This window comes from Penicillium chrysogenum (genome assembly GCF_028827035.1).
Source record: "Penicillium chrysogenum strain IBT 35668 chromosome Unknown utg000001l_segment0_segment0, whole genome shotgun sequence".
Classification (NCBI taxonomy): Eukaryota; Fungi; Ascomycota; class Eurotiomycetes; order Eurotiales; family Aspergillaceae; genus Penicillium; species Penicillium chrysogenum.
In genome coordinates this window covers 3,096,712-3,112,810 of record NW_026622749.1, presented here as the reverse complement: position 1 = coordinate 3,112,810, position 16,099 = coordinate 3,096,712, and the positions used below count along the sequence as shown (strand labels likewise).

The 16,099-nt window shown below is 50.5% G+C and overlaps 8 protein-coding genes across 8 annotated transcripts; 4 read left to right on the top strand and 4 right to left on the bottom strand.

The window, feature by feature from the left end:
* Positions 1-149: 149 nt before the first annotated feature.
* Positions 150-1,751, bottom strand: N7489_001253 (putative xylosidase/arabinosidase; the record flags this gene model as incomplete). The annotated part of the gene is made up of 2 exons (XM_056707008.1): positions 150-1,531; positions 1,595-1,751. The coding sequence occupies 2 exons, from the start codon at positions 1,749-1,751 to the stop codon at positions 150-152; spliced, it is 1,539 nt and encodes a 512-aa protein (XP_056571310.1).
* An 870-nt stretch (positions 1,752-2,621) lies between these two features.
* On the top strand, positions 2,622-4,377 carry N7489_001252 (putative hexose transporter; the record flags this gene model as incomplete). Its single annotated transcript, XM_056707007.1, has 3 exons — positions 2,622-3,224; positions 3,308-3,936; positions 4,014-4,377. 3 exons carry the CDS (start codon positions 2,622-2,624, stop codon positions 4,375-4,377), a joined length of 1,596 nt encoding a protein of 531 aa, XP_056571309.1.
* A 1,323-nt stretch (positions 4,378-5,700) lies between these two features.
* N7489_001251 (uncharacterized protein) lies at positions 5,701-6,248 on the top strand (the record flags this gene model as incomplete). The annotated part of the gene is made up of 2 exons (XM_056707006.1): positions 5,701-5,807; positions 6,065-6,248. The coding sequence occupies 2 exons, from the start codon at positions 5,701-5,703 to the stop codon at positions 6,246-6,248; spliced, it is 291 nt and encodes a 96-aa protein (XP_056571308.1).
* Positions 6,249-6,772: 524 nt separating this feature from the next.
* Positions 6,773-9,683, bottom strand: N7489_001250 (chloride channel protein; the record flags this gene model as incomplete). The annotated part of the gene is made up of 7 exons (XM_056707005.1): positions 6,773-7,687; positions 7,748-8,102; positions 8,155-8,480; positions 8,533-8,610; positions 8,661-9,020; positions 9,080-9,147; positions 9,203-9,683. 7 exons carry the CDS (start codon positions 9,681-9,683, stop codon positions 6,773-6,775), a joined length of 2,583 nt encoding a protein of 860 aa, XP_056571307.1.
* A 399-nt stretch (positions 9,684-10,082) lies between these two features.
* Positions 10,083-10,819, top strand: N7489_001249 (histone-fold domain-containing protein; the record flags this gene model as incomplete). Its single annotated transcript, XM_056707004.1, has 4 exons — positions 10,083-10,140; positions 10,196-10,281; positions 10,337-10,427; positions 10,491-10,819. The coding sequence occupies 4 exons, from the start codon at positions 10,083-10,085 to the stop codon at positions 10,817-10,819; spliced, it is 564 nt and encodes a 187-aa protein (XP_056571306.1).
* A 337-nt stretch (positions 10,820-11,156) lies between these two features.
* On the top strand, positions 11,157-12,221 carry rip1 (ubiquinol--cytochrome-c reductase catalytic subunit RIP1). The gene is made up of 4 exons (XM_056707003.1): positions 11,157-11,515; positions 11,656-11,744; positions 11,820-11,970; positions 12,032-12,221. Exons 1-4 carry the CDS (start codon positions 11,227-11,229, stop codon positions 12,211-12,213), a joined length of 711 nt encoding a protein of 236 aa, XP_056571305.1. The 5' UTR covers positions 11,157-11,226; the 3' UTR covers positions 12,214-12,221.
* A 627-nt stretch (positions 12,222-12,848) lies between these two features.
* Positions 12,849-14,371, bottom strand: she9 (putative mitochondrion biogenesis protein (She9); the record flags this gene model as incomplete). Its single annotated transcript, XM_056707002.1, has 2 exons — positions 12,849-13,705; positions 13,771-14,371. 2 exons carry the CDS (start codon positions 14,369-14,371, stop codon positions 12,849-12,851), a joined length of 1,458 nt encoding a protein of 485 aa, XP_056571304.1.
* A 772-nt stretch (positions 14,372-15,143) lies between these two features.
* Positions 15,144-16,048, bottom strand: N7489_001246 (glutathione S-transferase family protein; the record flags this gene model as incomplete). The annotated part of the gene is made up of 3 exons (XM_056707001.1): positions 15,144-15,246; positions 15,296-15,621; positions 15,695-16,048. 3 exons carry the CDS (start codon positions 16,046-16,048, stop codon positions 15,144-15,146), a joined length of 783 nt encoding a protein of 260 aa, XP_056571303.1.
* Between the last annotated feature and the right edge of the window lie 51 nt (positions 16,049-16,099).

Here is a 16,099-nt window from a genome sequence, read left to right as displayed (position 1 = left end):
AGACTGTATTTGTATGTATGAACAGGACTCGGGGAAAAAGAAGAGAAGAAGGACTACTACAAACGAGGCCATCAGACATCAACAAGAACCACGACATCAGCAACGAACCCCATGTACACAAAAACTTATGCCGAATTAGAACAAGCAAATCAGTCAACGTTCAAGCTTTCAAACTGAACTTGCACGCCTTCCATTTCCCCGAGAGCATAGATGCCTATCACTGGACCAGTAAAATCAGGGTTGGTCATATCCAATGTGTCAACAGTTCCCAGGCACGTCCAATCTTGCCCAGTGCTGGACTGCACAGAGAACAACAGTCGATATTCTTTCTCCGTGTAGTCCATTCGGAACGTCACTGAGAGGGGAACTTCCCCTAGGACGTGTTTCTCGGTTCTAGCAATCTTCTTCGCGGCGTTGACTAATTCGAAGACCACCTCAAGTTTCGCAGCATCATAGTAAATCCGTACGTAGCGGTGCTCTTCCTTGTAACAGGCTAGTCCAGCCATAATCTTCGCAGAGCCCCAAGACTCCTCGATCCCTTGAAGGACCACGCTGCTCGTGCCGTGCAAGTTTCGTTGCCGCTTGCCAATAAACGTCGGGCTAAGTTCCGGGTGTGACAGATCGACCAATGACGCCGTCAGTGTTACGGAGGCTTCGGTGAGCTGGTAGTTGGCCGTGATAGCATCTCGAATGTAGAGATGGTCGACGCCAGGTTTTGCCGTAAGGTTTGAACTCGACCGGGCTTCCGGGAAGCTGGGATTCAGCTTCACTTGCTCGAAGGTAAACCATTCATTGTCCCAGGCTACCTTGGTCAAAAAGGTCTCCCGACCCATGGTGCATCGGCCCTGGTCGTCAACGCGTGCCCCAATACAGGTCCCCCACCATTGTTTCTTCTCATCCTGGAAGATGTCGCAATGACCGGTGTACTGAATATACTCTACTGTGCCACGCGCTGTCAGGACCGGGTTGTTAGGACATGACTCGTATGGACCCGAGACGTGTCTAGAGCGCGCCATCGTCACCATATGTCCTTCATGGGTGCCACCCTCCGCAATGAGTAGGTAGTACCAGTTATTGTACTTATACAGATGCGGTCCTTCCGGATAGATGTCGCCGGTACCGCGCCAGATGATTGTCTCCTCGGACAGCTTGGCGCCGGTATTGAGGTCGACTTCGAAGAGATTGATCGTCGTGTATGGACCTGGCGCAGCAGACCCTTGTATGTAGGTCTTTCCGTCGTCGTCAAAAAATATACTGGGGTCAATGCCATCGAATTCGAAATAGATCGGGTTGGTCCATATGTCCGACCAGATATTATCGGTCGAGACGATGAAATTCTCCGTTAGGTCTTTTTCTTCACCGGGCAAGTGTATGACATTGGTGCAGACGACATAGAATGTACCCTGGTGATAACGGATCGTCGGTGCGTATAACCCTCCACTAGCGATCATAACTTTACCGTTGTCCACCGGAACGAGGTTTGCGTCCGATCTTGCTAGGCTGAGCTGGGCTTGACGGTTGATTGCATTTCCTGTGGTTACAAGTCAGCATCTGTAATCAAATCCCTCGTTCACTGCCCGATCAGTGGACTTACCTATCTGCTGCCATGATATGAGGTCTTTAGAGGCGTAAATGGGAAGACCGGGGAAAAAGTGAAAGCTGGAGTTGATGAGATAAAACCAGTCGCCAACTTTTACCACGGATGGATCTGGCGCGTAACCTGGTATGATAGGGTTGACTGTGTCTGGCATAGTTGGAGTGCTGAAGTACTAAATGAAGATGGAACTGAGTTTTGTTAGCCCATGGCATTCACCACCCTCCCAGCCAAACATTAAATATTACTCTTCGGCGCGTGAGGTCAAGTTGCATACGACATTAACCAAGTTTCAGAAATAGAATAGGCTGTACAACGGTCACCAAGCATGGCCAAGCACGCTATATAGGCTAAATTGGGGAATACAACAAAGCATCTAGTCACAAGACCTCCCTGTAAGCGTCTCAAACAGCCACGATACATAGATGGCCGTCCTTGGCAGTACTTGGCCTCAGACATATAGGCCGCTCGGGCCCCTCGGCCCTTTAGGCCTGGCGTTTACTATGAAGATCATATTTATCCATGTCTTAGTAGTCTCCTAAGAGCAACTTCCCGGTGGTAGTTTAGCCACAAGACCTAAGGCTACAGTATCACCCGGATATACATAGTCCAGCATCATTAGTTAGCTCAAGATGATTTACCTCGCAGCTGTGAGGTTCCATTGGACGACCTCGGGAGTAAGCGAACCCCACCTGCCAACATCCCCATGGGGTAATGTGTGGGGTTAGAGGTATTGAGCTTCAGAATCACAATTCAACGACGCCACCTTCCGGTAAAATAGAGATATCGCCCTTCATTTTCTAGTGAGTCGGCGGCAGCATGTCGCGACAGGCCAAGCTAAACTCTAGAGAATAGCCGGGAAGTAATCGAGCGACATACATGTCGCTAAGCCCGTGGTTGCACCGTATAAAGAAGTAGTTTCCCGCTATTGCTCTAGATTCTCAATTGGCAGCTATCGTTTTGCTTTATTATCAGTATTCTGAATTAAATCTTTTCCTTATCCCCTTCAAGGTCAAGCTTCGTAGTCATGGCGTTGCGATTCCGGCCCCCGAAGCAGTCTCAACGGGTTATGCCCGTTAAGCCCACCAAGGGCCACTTCTTCTTCGCTCACAAGGAGTTTGAGCGCGTTCCCTGGTGGAAGAGGAAGAACATGCGCACCCTGTACATCTACATCGTCATCCTCATTCTGACCAACACCGCAAACGGGTTCGATGGCTCCATGATGAATGGTCTTCAAACTCTCTCCTATTGGCAGGAATACTTCGACCATCCGCATGGTGCCCTTCTCGGTCTCTTCAATGCGTCCATGAGTCTCGGCTCACTGATCGGTCTGTTCATTGTGCCTTACATGATTGATGCTTTCGGCCGCAGGCTCGGCTGTTTCGTTGGATGCCTCATTATGTTGCTTGCTGTGGGTCTGCAATCCGGTGCCACTGGTTTTGGCATGTTCATTGCTGCCCGTTTGCTCATTGGGTTTGGGGACTGCATAGTTCTTGGGAGTGCCCCTCTCTTGATCGCCGAGATAGCACATCCCCAAGATCGTGCCGTTCTCGTCACGCTCAGTGGTGCTTCTTACCACTCCGGTGCGTTCATTGCTAGCTGGGTGACCTTGGGCACTTTGAAGATTGAGGTATGTACTATACCACACGGTTGCTGTGGCTCCGATAGTCCGTATGGAAACATTTCTTTCGGCTCACATTCTTTGCCTCATAGAGCGATTGGTCCTGGAGACTCCCAAGCTTACTGCAGGCCATTTGCACAATCGTCATTGTGTCTGGTATTTGGCTGATGCCAGAGAGCCCTCGTTGGCTGATGAGCAAGGGGAGACACGATGAGGCCATGCAGGTTCTGGTCAAATACCACGGCGAGGGGGACCCGAACGACGAATTTGTGCATCTGGAGTATGCCGAAATCAAGGCCGCCATAAGTCTGGACAAGGAGATTAACCAGACTGGTTGGGTGGACTTCTTGAGAACTAAGGGCAACCGGAAGCGAATCGGCCTGATCACCGCCCTGGGCCTCTTCAGTCAGTGGAGTGGCAATGGTCTGATCTCCTACTATCTCAAGTATGTCATGGACAACGTCGGTATCACCAAGGCCTCCACCCAGCTCGGAATCAACGCTGGCATCAAGAGCGAAGCCTTAGTTATGAACTTCCTCCTCGCCTTCTTCATTGATAGATTGGGAAGACGTCCCATATACATGGTCTCAACGGTTGGTACGTTCCTGGTCTTCAACGCCTGGACTATCGTATCGGCTCGGTATGATATCGCGCCGAATAATGCGTTGGGATACATCTTCGTGGTCCTGACCGTCTTGTATGGTTTCTTTTACGATATCAAGTAAGTACCAATACCTGCCTTTACAGGCTTTTGGTTCCTCTTTCTGTCGGTTTTACTGACAATTTGATGCTTATAAGATCTGGTCTGATGGCAACCTACACGACTGAGATTCTTCCCTATGGCCTTCGTGCCAAGGGCTTCACCTGGCTGAACTTCTGCGTCACCGCGGCGCTCTTCTTTAACCAGTACATCAACGCGATTGCTCTCGAGGCAATTGCCTGGAAATATTACATTGCGTACTGTGTATTCCTAGCAATGGAGGTATGGGTCATCTACAGCTTCCTCATTGAGACACGTTACACCCCTATGGAGGAGATTGCCAAGTACTTCGATGGCGACGATGCGGTTGATCTTGGTGAGGTGGCCATCGCGGATATGAAGGAGCAGGCAAGGGATGCAGTGGGCAAGCCAGCTGTTGTCCATGTCGAAGTGAGGGAGTAAAGTCCTATAATCTTTCAATTGATCACAGTTTCCATCACCACATATAATCGGACTGGAACACAGTAGGCCAAGTGAGGGATCTCCTCCGAGTAGGGTGGATTTGCTGAAGTGGCTTTAGTATTTGGGTGTTTCCCTTGTAGATTAGGCTGATAGTGAATATTCCGGCTCTCGATGAGTTGAGATAAATGTCGTTGGGCTATGTGTATCCGAGCTCCTGTGTGCAGTTATCACTCCTTATCCGGAGGACTTTTTCTCTTTTCTCACCTATATATATGGTTTTGGCGACAAGAGCGTATTAGCTCATAGGGTGTCCGAATGAGTTTCGCAATGCTATCTCATCCCACTCATCCTGTTATAATAGCACAGACGCAGGGCCTGGTATGAGGCATGACGGGTTAGTGAGATGATGAATGATATGTGAATATGTGAATATGTTGGAGAAGGTGTGCCTGTAGGCCTTTGCACCTACCCGATTTGGTGACTTTGGTCCAACTGCTCTTGCCTCTTCTCCTTCTCCCTCCCATCTTACTTCTTCCCTCTTACTCTTTCCAACTTACTTCTTTCTTCTTTCTTCTTTCTTTCCTCTTACTTAAGAGATCTCTTTCTCAAAGGGCCATAATAAGGCTCTCATATGTGCTGCGCACAATTCGTGCACGATTCGGGAGCCACGGATAAGAGGCATCCTGTGAGTGAAGCCATGATCGTTGAATCATTTTCTTACTTCTGTACTTACAGTCACCTGCTGCCCGCCCCCGGCCATGTTCCTGGCGTATTGACGCCGATCTTATGGTATACAACTTGTGGTCTGAAATAGAGACCTTGCCCAATGACGAGTTACCCTACCATCCGCTTTCCCCCTATAGGTCTCGTTCGACTCTGTCCCTAGGGGCATCTCACCACGCGGCTGTGTCTATCGCGCTGCCAATCATTCTTTGGCTGACGACACTATCGCAGGATCCCTATGATCATTCGAGTCAAGCATGGGAACGCTTTCGGCAGAAGCCATCAGAGATGGTCTCCTGGATATTGAGGTGAGATGCGCAAATCACGGAGTACCGCAATCACTAACCGTCGTCACCACCATGAACAGTCCGGCCAGGGAGACGAACTTAGGGCAGACAAAGTCAGAACTGGAGGTGGGCAAAATTCCGCAGCTCCCACCGACTCGCTATCCATATATCGATTCCTTCTGCCCACAAGCGCGAGCCAGGAGGGAGGGTTGGCCCTCATTGTATATAAATCAACCCGGCCACTTGTAAAACAGCGGCCCAGCAACACATCCAAATGGAACATGAGCGATAATGGTCGAGAGGCATAGCTGCAATGGTGTGGGGCTTCCATAGCCTCGCCCACAGGCTCAACGTCGCCAAGTGGGAGACGGAGAAGGAGGAGAAGAAAAACAAGGCTGATAAAGTGGAAGAACTGAGGAGGTAAGTTGCATCCCACGCAAACCAAGTGCATCGATAAGGTCCCATACTAACCTTGTTGCAATGTCCCCAGTATTGAAATTCCCAAGCATAGTCTCATTTGAGTCAATCACAATCCGTCCCAACACTCTTTCCTACGTGCCACAGTAAGCAATATCCCCATATGTCACAGTAAGCAACTCATAACTCCACCTACTATACTCGTAGTTTGGTATAGAGCATTGGAAAACATGGCCACAACACGCGTACGTGCCAAACAGGGAGAACTCCAATTTCGAATTCTCCGTCACAATGAACTCATTCAATCAAGATGATACAACAATCGACATCTTCGAAGACACGCATGACACCCCGAATTTGGGCGACCTCTCGGCGCTATTCATTGCTGACGAAAGTCACTCCTCGTTTTCTACAGTGCGTGACCAGGTCTACGAGACCTTCTAAATACGCCGCGTCGATGCTCTTCAGCGAGGAGAGTCATACCTTCCAGGAAATGTGGGCCTAGGACCCGAGCCTTGCCGTGTTGAGACCGATATAAGAATAGGAATACATAAGTGGTTTGTAGTTCACCTTGCTCTTTAGGTCGCTCCGGTAGAAGTTGAACGTCATACTATCCGTAGAGATCACGTAGACTGTTGTATGGGTCTTCCCCCGCTCCCTACGGTTGGTGTGAACAAGGCCTAGAAAACCTACTAGCGATTAGTCGGGTCGGCGGCGCAGCTTCTTCTCGCGAGGCTTTATCTAGATTATCTTCCAGAAACGGGTCTGCAGGGGATTTCCTCTGATGATCCAACCGTCTTCCTTGGTGGATCCTAGCACCAAACCGAGGATATGTTGGGGTGTGCGCGGGCTAACGCATTGGAGCTTGCAATCGATGGGGAAATGGACGGGCGAGCAACACTTGGTATTTGGCAAATATCTATCTATCAACATAACGTATAAACATGGCAACATAGCGATCCCGCTTTTCATGGGATCATCGGCCGATCCTCTCTGTCCTCCAATTCTACCGCCGCATCATCGTCCCTTCCTTCTAGGATATCCGACGGCTCCGCTTGTCTAGGTACAGTGCGGTCACGCGGCCGGACCGGCCGGCGAGAGACCTTACCAGATACAAACCCAGCCACGGTCTGAATGAGCCGCCACAAGCGGTCTTCCAGCGTTTCAGAGGCGGGGGTATTCAGATGTCCACCAAGCGCACCAAGTTCAGAAGAACTCGTTGCTGCCAGTGTGTGTTCCTCAGCCTCGACCTTGAACTGATACTTCAAGCAGTCCTTGACGGTAACTAAGCCGGTGAGTTTGCCGCGGTGCTCGACGAGAATGACACGCGGGCCCATCTTCTTGAAGATTTCCATGACCGTTTCGAGAGGATGACGCGGGTGGACCGTCAGCGGTGTGTGGTCGACATATCGCGAGAAATCGACGAAAGGAGCCCCTACGGTACTCTCGATCGCATCGAATGTATCTGATGACCGGGAGGTTTGCGAGACGGATGCCCTGCGCGCAACGGCTGCCTCGGCTGCATCTTTGGTGAACACGCACCGGGCGTTTGGCGCCACCAGTCCCTGGTTGCGGGCGCGGTCGATTGCATACCGGAGCTCTGTTCGGCCGATGTATCCGACCAGGGTCTTGGAAGTGCGGTCCTCCACGACAGGGAAGCCTTGGAATTTGTTGTCGGTAAGGAGATGCTCTGCTTCGCGCACGGGGAAATCCGATGCTGGTACTGAAAGTGGGCCTGTGGTCATTGCGTGGGATACAGGCACGTTGAAGACGTGTTCCTCCTTGTTGTCTAGGAATGGGAACCCGTTGAACCAGATCATTCGATCGGCGATACCGCCACTGCCGAATCGATCGCCAACGGCTTTGGTGACGCCTACCACGATCTGTACAGGAATAGTTAGTATGGTTTGAATGAAATGATGGCATTCAGAAATAAGACTTACCATGGTCGGTAGAATATAGGTCAGTGCGCCAGTCAACTCGAACATGATGACCGTTACAGAAATAGTCAGATGCATGATTCCACTAAGGGCTGCCCCAGCTCCCAGGAACGCATATGTCCCCGGTGTAATGCAAGGAACATCTGGTTCGCACGAAGCGAAGAATGCCGATTGGGGAAATGATTCATGTAATGCCTGTACCATGATTCCAATCATGCGGCCGAATGAAGCCCCGACCGCCATGGATGGCACGAAGATACCCGCTGGCACCTTGCATCCGTAGGAAATAATCACCAAACCAGTGCGAAGAACGGTTGCAATAGCTAATGAGAAGACCATCGGCCATCGGTTCTTGGATCTACAATGAATTAGTAGTGTCCTCTCGTGTATATTGAGGGGTATATTCGTACTCGCATAGTCCATTATAGTCATGGCCACCCTCGCATTCGCGGAATAGAATCTCCATCATTGCCGTCATGTTGATCTTCAGAAACATGTTGGGGTAGCACAGTATCGCAGTGAGAGCTGCGAGGACAACCGACTCGGTGATCGGCCACTGTGAGAGGTATTTCTTGCGGAATGCGGCCACTCGAAGGTTCCATTTCATTACGAATGCGCCGTAAAGTCCGCCAAAGACACCAAGGCCAATAAAGAAGATGAACTCGAAAAAGTGCCATGTACGATCATACTCCACTTGGAACATGACCAATTGGCCGGTTCGGAATGGATTGACAGCCTGGAATGGATCAGATATGGGCCAAAATCAATCGACAATATGGGAAACGTACCGCTAGCACACTAGTTGCCACCAACGCACAGAAATAGCTGCGCCAAAGAGTCTTCAGGGGGAAATAGCTTGCCATTTCCTATCGACTGTCAGCTTTAATCATACGAACTTGCGCGACATTGGACTCACCTCCAGGGAGAACAGCACGCCTCCGATTGGACTGCCAAAAGCGACAGCGACACCAGCTGCCGCTGAGGCAGTCAAGATTTCTCTCGTCTTTGATGCATTTTGCTTGTATTTACCAAAGAACCGTGATATCACGTTTCCGGTACACACAGCAAAATGCACGCTCGGCCCCTCTTTTCCAACAGACAAGCCCGACGCGATAGCTAGAGGAAGGGCAATTGACTTGATCAGCAGGGTCCAGGCACCTAAGAAGCCCTTCATGACAAAGCCAGCAATAATGCATTTGATCTCTGAGATACCAGAGCCTGCGGCGTATGGCGCAAATGATTTGACGAGGACTGCGGCGATGGATGAAAGTAGCAGCTACCTCCCAGATTAGCCTATGAGCTCATGGTTTCTCGAGTAGTAGCCACACGACTTACCGCGCCAAAGAAATAGCAAACATAATTTAACAGCCACCATGAAGTCCAATGTTTCCACTCTGGGCAGCCTATCAAGAAAAAGGGTTAGTTTACAAGAAGCGCTGTACAACCTACAGAACATACCATTCTCGGCGCCCCAGCAGCAGAACGACTCATTAAGGTAGAATGCGGTCGTACAGTGGCCTAGCTTAATATCAGAGAGCCATTCCGTGATGATATTGAGCACCGCCGAGTTCAATCCGATTGCCATGCCCACAAGCGTAACCACAAGCCACGCTTGGCCTGCGTCGTATGACTCGTACATTTTCCGTCTCCAGCCAAAGATGCCTTCCTGATCCCAAAATCCAGTGCCACTGCGCCGTTTCGCGCGCCGCCGTGACTGCTCATAGACTGCATCTTGAACCCAGTCTATTGTGGTAAAATCTTCATATCGCCTGATCCCACTGATCTCTTCTGGAATGGCGGGTGCTTCTTGGTTGTCGGAATCGGCTCGTCGGTCGATGGGGGAGGGAATAGAACGACCAGATGGCAATCGCGAGCTGCGCCGCTCTCTTGAAGTCGAAAGGGACCTGTCAAAGGTCGGGGAGGGGCGTGTAGAGGTCATAACATTGATCGAGGGGGTAGGGTCAGCATAGTCGATTTAAGGTTGAGTCGGTGATCTGTGTCCTCGATGGACGCCGCACTCTTCGGTGTGAGAAAACGATCTCTCGAATTCGAAGTCGGATCCCCCTGGATTGCTTCTTCTAACACCCTATAACCAACAATTCAGAAGAAGGGGGTAAATGGAGCTCTCAGAGGTAGATGATGTGACAAAGCGAAGTCGCCAAGTATCCCATGGATCGATAACGGAGAGCCTCCTGAGATAACGCGGCCACGCGTTTTACTCTTTCTCGACTCCACGCCGTCTACCACTTGCTTCTACAACGGGAATATCTGACTGGCGCATGCTGGAAACTGTATATTTTTGTCCTGCCAAAACTCTGTCTCGCCAGAATTAAACACCATGGCTCCAAAGACTGTGGGAGAGCCGGATGAGATCACCGGACAGAGCGCACTTCCGAGTAAGTCCCAGGCACTACTATTACTTTGGATTGGCATACTAACAGATATCTATAGTTGCTCGAATTAAGAAGATTATTCAGTTGGACGAGGATATCGTACAATGCTCAAACAACGCGACCTTCGTCATCGCAATGGCTACCGTACGCTACTCCTTCTACCGAAATACCTCGAACCCCGGACTAATACTAGATACAGGAGATGTTTATCCAATACCTTGCTGAGCAAGGGCACAACGTGGTCAAATCCGAGCGAAAACCACGCAAGACTATCCAGTACAAAGATCTCGGTTGGTTACGCCTATCAGGTCTACGGTTGGCAAGAGATCAGGCAGCATGCTAACGTGCAATAGCTTCGGCGGTATCACACACCGACAATCTCGAGTTCCTTTCCGACGTGATCCCTAAAACTACGACCTACAAACAATTCAAGGAGAAGAAGGCGAAGGATGCGGCGAATCAAGGCGCCATGGAGAAGGGCCAACGTACTCTCAACGGTACCGGTGCACCCCCGGCACCAGCAAATGGCACAGATACAGGAGATGCCACCCCACAAAGAGAAGATTCGAAGACAACATCTCCGTCGGTTCCTCGGCCTATGGTCCCTGTAAGCGCGTTGATTGCAGATGGGACAGTCGAGCCCATGGCAACCCATGACCATGACGTGGAAATGCAAGATTGATGGCGCTATATTGCCCTTTTTGTTAAATCTTGTTTGCATAGGAGTTTTTTCTGATAATGGGTTTCTCTGCGCATTGGTTGGGATTTGTATGGTCGCATTGGGTCGGGTTAGATACTAACAAAACAGAAAATGAGATAGTATACAATTGACAGGTCAAATTTAAGCAGAAACATCAATAATTAATCAATATCAATTATAGAAATCATATTCCAATTGTATAAAAGTTGTAGAATGTTTTCTTGTTAGGGAGTGAACGGGAATTGATCAGCCAATGACAGGCCCCGTGATTCCGATCGCTAGCGAAAGCTCTGGCTCCAACTTCGACTTCCGACTTCATCCACCCTCTATCCTCACCTCGCTCTCCACAACTCGCGGCTCAATTCCCTCCGTGGTCAATTGCCCTCACAATGTCGCTCTCCTCCGCTTCCAGCACTCTGCTGCGCACCGTCGCTCGGCAGCAGCTGCCCACCTCCCGCGCCGCCGTCACCTCCTGCCAGCGGAGGGGAGTTGCCGATGCGAAGTCGTCCTTCGAATCCCCCTTCGCCAGCGCTAACGAGAGTGGCTCGACCCTGAAGATCCCCAACTTCAGCAAGTACAAGTCCAACAGCTCGCCTCGCTCCAACCAGGTCTTCTCCTACTTCATGGCCGGCTCCCTCGGTCTGGCGTCCGCTGTCGGTGCCAAGGCTACTGTCCAGGGTAGGTTTTTGTGAAATCTTCGAATCCGAAACGGGAACAGCACTGGCATGGAAATAAAGCGATTAAACAAGATTCTTTGAATAATCGGGGAAATTCGGGCGACTTTGAACAGACAACTGATGTTATTCTTTCTCTTCCAGATTTCCTGGTCAACATGTCCGCCTCCGCCGATGTCCTGGCCCAGGCCAAGGTTGAGATCGCTCTCGGTGCCATCCCTGAGGGCAAGAACGTACGTGTTTCTATTCGCCACCTCACCCGACCGATTCCAGTACCCAGTATCCCTATCTAACACCCTTTCCAACAGGTCATCATCAAGTGGCGTGGTAAGCCCGTCTTCATCCGTCACCGCACCCAGTCCGAGATCGATGAGGCCCGTGGATACAAGTGGGAGGGTCTCCGTGACCCCCAGCCCGATGAGGACCGTGTCCAGCGTCCCGAGTGGCTCGTCATGCTCGGTAAGTGAACATGCTTCGCAAACAACACCCCGCAACTTTCTAACTCTCCTTCCCTCTACAGGTGTCTGCACCCACTTGGGTTGTGTCCCCATCGGTGAGGCCGGTGACTACGGCGGCTGGTTCTGCCCCTGCCACGGTTCTCACTACGATATCTCCGGCCGTATTCGCAAGGGCCCCGCCCCTCTGAACTTGGAGGTTCCCACCTACAGCTTCCCCGAGGATGAGACCCTGGTTATCGGTTAAACGAATTTGACACCCTTTTCTTGAATGCCGCCAATTGACGGATTGTCTCATTAGAAGTGTGGATTGGATAAGATGGATTGTGTGTCCTATCTATCTGTGTATGTGCTTGTGTGTGTTTTTTCCCTTTTTTTTTAGACAGAGCGGCCGTGTGTCTTGTCAAGATTAAGAGGCCTGTGTTTTAATATGGACAAAAAATGAGCCTCTTTCTTCCTTTGTCCCTATCTTCCTGGATCTTGATCTTCTCCATGGCAAACACACGAGCTGTGGAGTTCAGAGAATGTCCTATGGTCTCCTTGAGTACATATGTTCTTTATTTAGTGTATCACCTAGTCATGTTATTTCCTTTGTTCTACACCAACGCTTCTTCTGTTCCCCTGTAAGAGCAATGATCGACGCCAGTGCTTCGCTATTCGAAAATATACTCGCTTCCAGACCTGGAATACTCCAGTAGTCATACACTAAATTCGATTCCAAGGCTATATCCAACTTCTTATCTATTCTTCTCCGTTGTATGTACAAGTATAACCACCCCAACCAAATGGGCAGGTGATCAAAATGAGGAGGCCAGGCATGAAACAGAACATGCTGAGTTCCCGCTGGCAATGCAATATAACATGTTCAAATGAAACGATTCTTTACCGAGAGCCGATCAGGGCGAATAGTAGGCCCGTCACAGCTGCACCAGCTGCAGCACTCTGGATAGCCACAGTGGTGAGATCGCACTGGGAGACAGCAATGCTGCGATCACTGAAGAACTCGCTAGCCACCTGCCTCCAGTACTCGAGCGACAAAACCGGCGAAGTAATATTCGAGAGACGGGTCTGAAGAGACTGGGCATTAGCGTCAGCCACCATAACACTAGACCCCGTAGCGGACGCATCCATCTCCGTCGCAGCAAGCTCCGGCTCAACCAAACGAGGAGCGGTCTCAATTATGTTCTCATCGGTAGAATCAATAACCTCAGGAAGGATAGTGGTATTCGGCAGCGCCGAGGCCGAAGCAGCGTTCTCAGCAAAGATAGCCCGGTTCAAGACCTTCTCTTTCTCCAATGCTTCAACGACCTTATCCTCGAAACCCTTGACGAGCCGCTTCCGACGCCACGGCTCAACGAGGATCTGGAAGACAAGGAATAACAGGACGTTCACGCCCATCAAGCCCCATGTTCCCCATGTCGACATGCGGCGGATCTTATCAGACCAGACTTGCTCCTCGTGGTACCGCGAGAGGATGCTCTTGCTCAGTTGCGCAGCTGCTTCTTCGGCTTCGCGCTCTGCGGCTGATAGAGCCTGGGAGGTCTCGGTCTCGGCGACCTCGTTTGTGTGGTCGTTGCGGTAGAGGAGGGTGAATCGCTCCAGGTCTGTTGAGGACCAGGCGTGCTTGCGTTGGAGAAGCTCGTTTACTTCGCGTTGGGAGGTTGAGCGGCGGTTAATTGCTGCGGAGTATTCTTCTTTCGCTTCCTTGACCTTTGTTCGGGCGGTGCGGAGTCGGTTCTCTGGATAATTTGGGATTAGTGTCTCGGATTTCGTGGATCGGTTTCGACGGTGCTATGCTACATACCGTGGAACTGGATATCTTTCTTCAGAGCTTCGATACTGGAGTATCCAGTCAGGTCATTTAAACGCTGACCCGCTACGAAAACATTGGACTGCAGATTGTCCATCACTGTGCTGAACTGCTTGGACCATTTTGACCGACGGCTTTCCAAGTACGAGGGCAAGCCTCCGCTCGTCGTGCTAGCGGTACTAGCATCTCCATCCTGCGAAACTGACTGCTCTTTTTCATTCTCCTTTGTTTGTGGTTGTGGTTGTGCGGTGGTCTGATCGGTCTCTGTGGCAGTAGGCACCGAATCGAGGGAACTGCCCGCCTCCACGCCCGGGATCGGGACCGAGTCGCGCGAGGCAAGCTCCAGGTCGGCCAGTTCTTTCTCCTTTTCCCTGATTAACCTCTCAGTATCAGCGGAGAACTTCTCTCGGTCATTGAAGGCCGAAGATATGCCTGGTTGTCGGCGGAATTGACATTGCACGCAGGCGGAGAAGCTCCGCGGAGTCTGTCTGACGGAGAATGCAGGGCGGAATTGGGCTCGCACGGGGGAGGAGGTGTTTGTGAGTTGGAGACTTGACCGGAGGGATTGTCTAAGCAGCTGTGGCATAGACTGCATGGCCAAAACAAGGGCCACGGGCTTGTGGCAGGAAGTGGTGGTGGTGCAAAGAATATCCGGGTGAGGATCATCTCGGGATGGGACTTGGCCTCGGATAGCCTTATCAGATTGCTTTAGATGGGTCAATGTAGAAGCTTCTATGGATATGACCTTGAAAATGTTCTGTTTCTACTTATTCTACTACATATCTGGTCAATTGTATTAAGGTAATGTTCTGGCTTATTAGCGAAACAGCTTTTCCTGGGTTTTCCCTCAATCACCGAATCCGAGAGACTTCCATAGTTTTGACTACAAAATACATGCCATGAGGACAACAAGAGCCAAAATATTGAGGCTCTGGTCACATACCCTCCGAACAACATACATACATACATATATGTACTTAGATACCGAGATAACTTTATGTTTCCCAACCATCCATAGCCCTGCTGAGTAGGCTCGCAAGATTAGGTCTCCGGAACAGTGTTGTCGCTAAAAGACGGGCCCAATTGAAGCCTGGGGATCAACACTCGACTTTATTAGGTCTATAGAAACATACTATAGTCATATATATGTGACAGATGGGTTAGAATCCGGTGGGGGGACTGGCTTCGGGGGGGAAATGATTTAGCTAAGGGTAGACTACATCTAACGATCTATAGATATGAATAATGAATGCCAGAGATAGATATTGTTCAAGTGAGCGAATATGTGCAACGATATTATACTACCCTAGGCCCGTTTACAATCCCAGACACAAGAGAAACGGACCCAGTCAATACGAAATACAGGTTTACTCCCAAAGCTGATAATCCGGGAAATACTTGTCATGGATCCTCCGAGCATACTCTACCAAAGCTGGGTAACTGTTCACAATTTCTTTGGTTTCCGGGGCCCTTTCGAAAAGTCAGCACGATCTACCATCAGGTGTACTTATGTACTTACGCTCCACAGACCAGGGCCGACACAACAAAGCCAAACAGCACAGCATCGGCCTCAGTGGGAGCATCACCACCCCACACCCAGAACGGTCCCTCCCGATCCCGATGCTGAGTGTGCACGGCCGATATAAGCGAGTTGACAGATTCCCAGATTTCTCGCCGGAACGTGGCGATTTCCTGGGCGGAGAAGCCGCCCGTTCCCTGACCCTGCAGGTTGCGGGCGTTCTTGTTGTAGATTATGTTGCCGACAATCACCTGCACAGGCCAAGGGATGCTGGCCAGGATCTTTGAGCGCATGGCGTAGTAGTTTACAACCCACCGCTCGTGGCCCTAGTTTAGTTGTAGGCATTAGTATTGACGCCGAGTTTGTAGTGTGTTGGAATGTGAATGGGGCTCATATTACCTGGTAGAAATAGAGCTTATCCTCGAGCAGGGCCTTGAGGGAAAGATCCTGGGCTTTCTCTACGGGGGAGAGTCTGCAATTGAGGTCCTCCAGATATCCAGACTCAATGAGTGTCTTTGCAATCAGGGTGGAGTCGGAGATAGATTGAGACTGGCCATCGCGCTCGAGTGTGATGTAGGGCAGCTTGCCCCTAGGAGATTTTAGGGGCGAGCCTACGTCGACGTTGTAGCTAACATTGCCGAAGCGCAAGCGGGCCTCGAGCTTAGTGACAAACGGTGACCAGGTGTAGCAGCCTTTTTCAGGGAAGCCCCGGAAGACAGTAATGGTGGGGACTGACTTGAGGGACGCAGCCATTATGGGTGATCGATATGTGATGAGGGCTGAGGGATAATTGTGGTGGGAGAT

Coding starts and splice junctions, on each gene's coding strand:
- rip1 (XM_056707003.1), top strand. CDS start 11,227: ATGTCGCTCTCCTCCGCTTCCAGCACTCTGCTGCGCACCGTCGCTCGG. Junction 11,516..11,655: donor TGCCAAGGCTACTGTCCAGG/GTAGGTTTTTGT, acceptor TTTCTCTTCCAG/ATTTCCTGGTCAACATGTCC. Junction 11,971..12,031: donor CGAGTGGCTCGTCATGCTCG/GTAAGTGAACAT, acceptor TTCCCTCTACAG/GTGTCTGCACCCACTTGGGT.